The 7,833-nt window shown below is 29.6% G+C and overlaps 1 protein-coding gene across 1 annotated transcript; it reads left to right on the forward strand.

Moving 5' to 3' along the window:
• The first annotated feature begins 1,262 nt into the window (after positions 1 to 1,262).
• LOC113373491 (pair-rule protein odd-paired-like) lies at positions 1,263 to 7,457 on the forward strand. The gene is made up of 3 exons (XM_026613784.1): positions 1,263 to 1,353; positions 5,245 to 5,490; positions 6,974 to 7,457. Exons 1-3 carry the CDS (start codon positions 1,263 to 1,265, stop codon positions 7,321 to 7,323), a joined length of 687 nt encoding a protein of 228 aa, XP_026469569.1. The 3' UTR covers positions 7,324 to 7,457.
• The last annotated feature ends 376 nt before the right edge of the window (positions 7,458 to 7,833 follow it).

The raw sequence follows: 7,833 nt of genomic DNA on the forward strand, positions 1-7,833 counted from the left end.
GATTGATTTTTTGTGGAACCAATGATTTGTTGTAAAACCCTTTATTTGTAATATTAATTACGTATTTATTTTAAATATAACTACAAATTGTATTTGTATTTACAATATATTCAAAAGTTTAATTTATTGTATTGGCTGATTTAAATTTGTTATGATTTTTTATTATATTTCTTTTGTTTTCATATCATAATCATAGAATGCTTTGATTTGGCGTGAACAGTCTTCTTTTTAATTTTAAAGGGATTTTACAAAATATTCAACCAATGCAAAATATAAATTTCATTAGTGCAATTTTTACAGAGATAGGATAACACTGTAAATAACCTTGATCTGGTATTTGGTCAGAAATATTTATCATCAGTGTTGAAATAACTATTTATTTAATTTATCTCCTGAAAAATCGTTATTTTCACTATAATTAAAGTTTTTATCTTATTTTTTTTTATTTACTATGTTATTTTTTAAATCTTTGTCAGCGTAAGGGTTTTGTGCGATTTTTTGTCAAACATTGGTGGTAATTTAAATTAGATTTAAATAAACCTTATCATCACAAAAATATTGGAAAATACCACACTTTTGTTAAAAATTCACCAAATATCAAGGTTGAAATAATTATTTAATTAATCCATCTCTTGTAAAATTGCTGTTGTTACCTTAATTTATATTTATATACTATTTTTTATTGTTTAGTCCTTTGCCAAGGTAAGGGTTTTTTTATCAATTTTTTAATTAGATTTAAATATAAGACTATAAAAATTTTGCACGCAAAAATTCTGATCACCTTACAAAAGTATTGGAAATTGCCACACATTTGTTGAAAATTCGCCTATTTATCGTGAAAGTTTATTGTCGAAATTTTGAGAAAACGTATGAAAATGCATTGTTAAATAAAAGTCTAATTATTTTTAAGTTTTTATCCTTTTATGATAGAGCTTTCCTCGTTTTCATGTGTATACCTACACCTCCAAAAATATTTATACAACTCATTACTTAAAAATAAGTCATGATCCCTAAATTTATTACAACTATGATTCCCGTAGACTCTAATACCGTCAACAATAAGACTTATCTACCATTTTTTCATCGAGTAAGATATTAATAAACGTCGAAAATATTTATTTTACCTATTACGATGCTTATAAAATTTGTGACGGTGTCATAATAATTTATAGAGGATATTAGTTGACAAACTGATTTTTTCACAGTCTTTTATAAAAGGTGAATCCATTGTGCGCATGTTTACAGCTAACAAATTACTTAGAATGTTTCCATTCGATCCAAGAGAACGTGTTAAGAATACTGTATTCTTTGAGGGATTTGGGAATTTGAGAAAGATTTGGGGAAAGGATCAGTGTGTGTGAAAGTTGAAATAGGCATTTTAATATATTAGAATTATATGAAAAATTTAGAAATTCATTTGGATAAAAAATTTGGTTTAAATGTAATGCAAAATGTAATTGTAATTCATATCTAATCATTTTAATATTAAGCTATAGAACGAAATAGTATTGGATTTCGTTCTTAACGTTTAGCACCAAAATTACTATAAAAATTATTCTGTTTGTTATCATGCTAAAAATACTCCATGCATTAATGTAATAGAGGAAGTGTAGAATGTTAGTTACAACAATCAAAAATATAATTTTTTAACAAATTCAAGAATTACTCTGGCTGATGATCACTACAAATATGACAAATTTCACACATGCTTTAATTTCAATATTTTGCGCAATCTTTTGACTAACTAAATTTTTTTAAATAATTCATACCAACGTTCAAAAAAACTGTGCAAAAACATTTTTGTCCTCAAGATAAAAGTCTGACTTACCTAACACAAGATTAAGATACGTGTACTTAGAAATAGATCTTACACTTTATATTCACACAAAGAAAAGAATCCTTATTTCTATTGATTTGAGTTTGGAGAAAACTTAGTACTCATAGAGAGAGAGCTAGTAGAAACAGTTTTTGAGCATATTATATTTTCTGGTTTAATAAAATTATATCCTTATTGATATCTGTTAAACATACGTGCATTTATATAGATTAGATTATTAGAGTTTTGAATTTTGAAGCTGAGATATATAAATAGGTTCTTCTAAGGCTATACATCAAATAAAAGATTTATAAACAGATCTTCAATTTTGCCATATGTTTTGGCATACAATTTTATATCATCATCTGTGGATGATGTGTCTTATATCAACAGAAAATGCATAAAGCACATAACTTAGCACTACTATTTATACACTGACTTGTTTTTAACGAAGAAGTTTTTTTTGTAAAATAATGCGAAAATTAAAGAATTAAAGAAAATATTTTTTTTAATCGAAAAATAAGTAGCAACTGATTTGGTGGTCTGATTTATACTTAATAAGTATAGATTTTTCCTATTTGAAGGGAATCTGTGAATAGACTTTTTAGAAGAGTTTTTTAGTAAATTAATTAAATCATAATTAACTTCCCGTATGGTAAGTTGTAGTAATCGCAAAAAATCAAAAATGAAAATTTTTGCATATCTTTACCTTTCAAAAGTTTCTGAACATTTTGGCATACCTTAGAAAAAAATAGAGTGAATAATTGATTACATTTTTGCGAAAGCAGATCCATCCAGCTGTAGATACATAAGTGCAAAAAAATAGCAGTTTCTTAGAGGACAGCGCATCCGATTAGAGTGATTCAAATTGCAGATTGCTTGTGTGGACTAAAAATGCATTTATAAAATACAAAGATAAAATTTACAGTATTTTCAATAGTTATTTTAAAGTATTTAAAATAATTGTTATTACTCACTCACTACTTATATTAAATCATCATACTACGGTTATTATTTTCATGTAAATTCTATCCTTTGCTCTCTTATTTATTTAAATTTATGTTATTATTTATCAATATTACTATATGTTAACTAGTAATATAAAATAAATACTACTAGTAATAAACTAGTAATAAAAAAATGAAAAAAATTACTCGAGTGTTTAATTACTGTACGGAAAGTTCCAGCAATTTGCCTTAAGGCATTAGTGCCACAAATCACTACTTTTAAATATTTCAATTATCTTGGGAAATTGTCTACCACCTCTCCTTCTATAAGACGCAACAAGCATTCATATTGTTGAGAAAACTCAAACCACTCCCGTGGGCATTGTATGAATATAATATAATACGTATCAGAGGAGAAGAAGAGAGGTCCTTCTGTGTTCCGCGCGACAATGAAAAGGTCCTTTTGAGAGGGTCCTTATTCACGCATTCAGTTTACATACTTGTTCAATATTTATACAATATTTACGCTTTCGGTTGCACGCCGGTTTAGGTTTTTAGATCCGCTTCGAAGGGCAATTCCACATACGACTTCCGTGCATTATTTCAATTTCGACGATAACATCTGCGAGTCATGTTTGGAAAACGTATTATGTTGTAGTTAAGAATGAATTTTGCGAATTCAAGTTTTAAGAGATGTAGGAATAGTCCTTCACGAAATGTAAAGGAGGCTCGAGAACTGATCGATTAGTTATTTTTATTTTGACGGTGAATGCATTAAATATAGGGTGTCCCAGAACTCAACGTTAAGACAACACGGGCTCATAGTATTGATCACAATTATCATGAAACACATTCTGAAAAAATATCTCACAAAGTATTTTAGGGACAACCTAGAACTTCGGTAAAATGGTAACCATTTTTCGGTTCTACTTTGGTCAAAACATTACATATTGTCATCATAATAACTAATTTTTTTTTTGAATTTTAAAAACTGGTTGCAATCTCAAGAAGTTAAAAAAAAAGTTTATGTGGTTAATTCTCATGTTTTCTTTAGATTTGAATCCGCAATGGAAAACCACATTTCTAACACGACAGCCGAGAATATGGTGATACAATTATTCCAAGTTTTCAAGAATTAAAACTATCGTAGAACTATGAATTAAAATTTTCAAAATTGGTCAACTTTGAGAATCCTCTTTTTTAAAAAAAATTACAAATTTGTATTGACAATTTTCATCCAAAGTTGGCGCAAATCAAAATTTTAGAATGGAAAAACACAAGATAGTATTATAACAAAGAAAAAAATCGAGTAAAAATGAAAAAAAAAATCAAATTTGCAAATACCGGCATACTCTTTCTTGCATTGTAATAAATGTTTTTTAGTTAGTTCTATCTAACTTCTATACGGTTTATCTTGACTTCACCGACTTTTCTCACACCCTGTTATATCATTTTCTTAATTAAATTGCAAAAACAATTTAATATTTATTTAATAATTCGCGTAAAGTATATACTTTTTTGGATAACGAGTTAAAATTTATATAACAGCTCTTGGACATTTTATTTAGTTACGATGCGAAGTTATTCATTTAGAAAAAAATCCATTATAAACAAAAAATACTGTATCATCCAAATCAATTCTACATACATTCTTACTGACTTCTCACACATTCTTAGACATAAAAGAATAAAAATCATACCAAAGACCCAATAATTTTAATTCAGTAATATGTTAATTTATTAGTAATTAATTACTTTTTAAGTTCTACTTGGTATAGTGTGAGGCAGGGCAAAAAGCCTTTTGGTTTTATAAAATGCATAATTCGATGTCGATGAAACTTGACATACATTGTTACTACTCTTTACTAAATATTTGACAAAAATTTAAAGTTGGAACATTCAATAGTTTTTGGGATATGCGAGGTTGATGGGTGGCTGACTCCGCTCTCAATACTAGTATTGAAACAGTGTGTACGTTTTCAAAAATACATAATTCGATTTTGATGAAACTTGACATACATTATACCTACACTTTACTAAATATTTGATAAAAATTTAAAGTTGGAACATTCACTAGTTTTTGGGATATGCGAGGTTGATGGGTGGCTGGCTCCGCTCTCAATACTAGTATTGAAACAGTGTGTACGTTTTCAAAAATGCATAATTTGATTTTGATGAAACTTGATGTACATTGTTACTACACTTTACTCAATATCTGACAAAAATTCAAAGTTGGGACATTCAAGAGTTTTTGGGATATGCGTGATTGATGGGTGGCTGGCTCCGCTCTCAATACTAGTATTGAAACAGATTGAAAATAAAAAAGCTTGATAATAAAAAAGCTCAAAAAATACTTTCTTTATGATTATTAAAGTAAATAAATGCGTCATCAATTCTTGTAGTCATTTTTAAAAATTTTTTTTTTGTAATTTGTCATTTTGTAATTTTTTTTCCTTTACTAAACAACAATTTCCTTACCAGGTGAAAAACCGTTCAAATGCGAGCACTCCGGCTGTGACCGTCGCTTTGCCAACTCATCCGACCGCAAAAAGCACTCGCACGTCCACACGTCCGACAAGCCATACAATTGTCGTGTCGGAGGCTGCGACAAGAGCTATACACATCCTAGTTCCTTAAGGAAACACATGAAAGTACATGGCATGAGCAATTGTTGCCCCGATGGAACCACAAATGGCACAGGCGCCGGCTCTGGAAACAACCGAACTGGTAAGTTTATGATTATAAATATATACCTTAAGTTGTTTCAAGGGCCAATTCTGCGATAGAATAGAAATTTTATGGTAATGCTAAGTTATGGTATGATCGGCAGTAATTATTAACTTCCCGAAGGAGAAATTTATGTTTTCATCAAAAAATCCGATTCGCTAATTTTATGTTTTCTCGACGTTTCAAGCCATTCTGAATCGAATGAGATCAAATTTGGAAAAAAGTATGTGTGTGTGTGTGCGTGTGCACCAACAGATTTTTTGCCGTAAATCGCCGTTTTCTCAAAAACGACTGGACCGATTTCAAAAATTTAAAAGCCATTTGTTGCATCTCGATGAGGGCTATTGTTTGTCAGTTTTGTGCGATGATCGGCCAAGCCGTTTCTTTGTAAATAGCAGAGAAGTGAAAAATTTTTTGTCCACGTTTTAGCCCGCAATTCTGAATCGATTTTGAAAATTCAAAAATCGTTCGAAAGATATTGGTTGGGAATCGACCTGATTAGTTTTTGGTAGAGATAGGCCGGGCCGTTTTCTTGTAATAAAGTTAAAAAAAAATTTTTTATGATTATTTTTACGATTTTTATGATTATTTTTTTGACTGTAGATACCATAGTCTTCTAGATCATACTAAAATATTACGGCCCTACGACAACTGGTTCAGCTTTAAAAATTCGTCCAAGTTTGCCAAAATTGGTATCGTTAAAATTAGACCTTTGATCGACGTTTTCTCAAAAACGCCTGAACCGATTTTAGAAATTTAAAAGCCATTTGATGTATTTCGGTGACGACTATCGTTTGTCAGTGTGACGATCTGCCAAGCCGTTTCTTTGCAATTTGAAAAAAAGTGTTAAACTTTTAGTCCACATTTAAGCTCATCCTACCGAACCGATTTTAAAAAATCAAAAACTGTTCAAAAGATATTAGTTGGGAATAGTTTTAGATGAAAATCTACCGAGTCGTTTTCTTGTAATTAACTGTTGAAAAAAAATTTAAGCCGATTTTTATGGATTTTTTTTAGCGATATATACCATGGTCTTATGAAACTTACTGAAATATTACGGCCTTACGATAAATAGTTTGATTTTAAAAATTCATCAAAATTTGTAAATGAGTAGTTCTTTTGACATTTGTTGAAATTAAAATTAGACTATTTACTTGGTATAATGATAAAGTACTTGGTCTTGAACATAATAAACCATTAAAGTCCTGGAAACTGGTTCAATTATAAAAATTATTGATTTTTGAAAATTTGCTTTAAGAGAATACCTACTCCGAGTTAACGTATTCGTTCGTTCATTTTCAATTATGTGTATTAAATCCACTCGAAGTACTTTTAATCACTCATAAATAAATATATTTCTAATTGATTAAGTCGATTATTCACACATATCGGGAAGTTCATGTAACTTGCCTCAAGGCTAATTACCAATACCAACTAGTTTTGTTGTTATTTCCACAACTAAATCATATTGTTATTCTTTTAGGTTACGATAGCGAAGGTGAAGATTCCACGTCCTCCGTGGGATCCTTATCAGGACACCAGACCAGCAGCCACATTGGCGGTCATCAGCCTCAAGCTCAGCCAACCACCAACCACATCCATTTGAACAATCAGAAGAACATAAGTCCTCCTCTGGCAAGACAATGTTCCCCACTAGTCACAGTGAACAACCAAAAGAGCGAATGGTACACACATGAGCCATCTCTTGGCAATCACCACGCATTTGACCACCATTTCAACCATCATTTGAGCCCGCTGAATCATCATTTGAATCTTAATCATCATCATTTGATGATGAACCATCACCACACAGGTGCCGCAACGGCATATTGACATTAGTGAATAGAGGTGATTTTAGTGTAAATATTGTAAAAAGTAGGATAACAATTTCTCTGTATTACTTGAAGCTATTGATTTTAATTAGAACAGTTTTAAGCATTTTATAAACATCGAAGAAGACATTCAGAGACGGAATTAGTAACTGGAAATTAATATAGGTATATTTTTAAATATGATTTTATTAAGCAATATATAATACTTTTTTCTGCTTGCAAATTCTCTAATTTCCGATTCACATTTTTCATTATTCTTCTCTCCAAATATATATATTTTTAAATATATTGTATATAGGTATATATAAATTAATTATAAGTAAAAATAAAATTTATAATGAACTGAATAGACAAAAATCAGATAAATTATCTGAGATAACAATTATGTTATTTTGTAATGTGATATATCGTTCGACTTATAATTTAAATAAGACTGTCATATATGATAATTTTGCTTGATTGTAAAAAATTCTGTAAGCGATCTCAAATATTAATTGATGTTAAAATTTAA

This window comes from Ctenocephalides felis, unplaced genomic scaffold (assembly GCF_003426905.1).
Source record: "Ctenocephalides felis isolate EL2017-DRISC unplaced genomic scaffold, ASM342690v1 CF-g0.4_SCAFFOLD_01604, whole genome shotgun sequence".
NCBI classification, from domain to species: domain Eukaryota; kingdom Metazoa; phylum Arthropoda; class Insecta; order Siphonaptera; family Pulicidae; genus Ctenocephalides; species Ctenocephalides felis.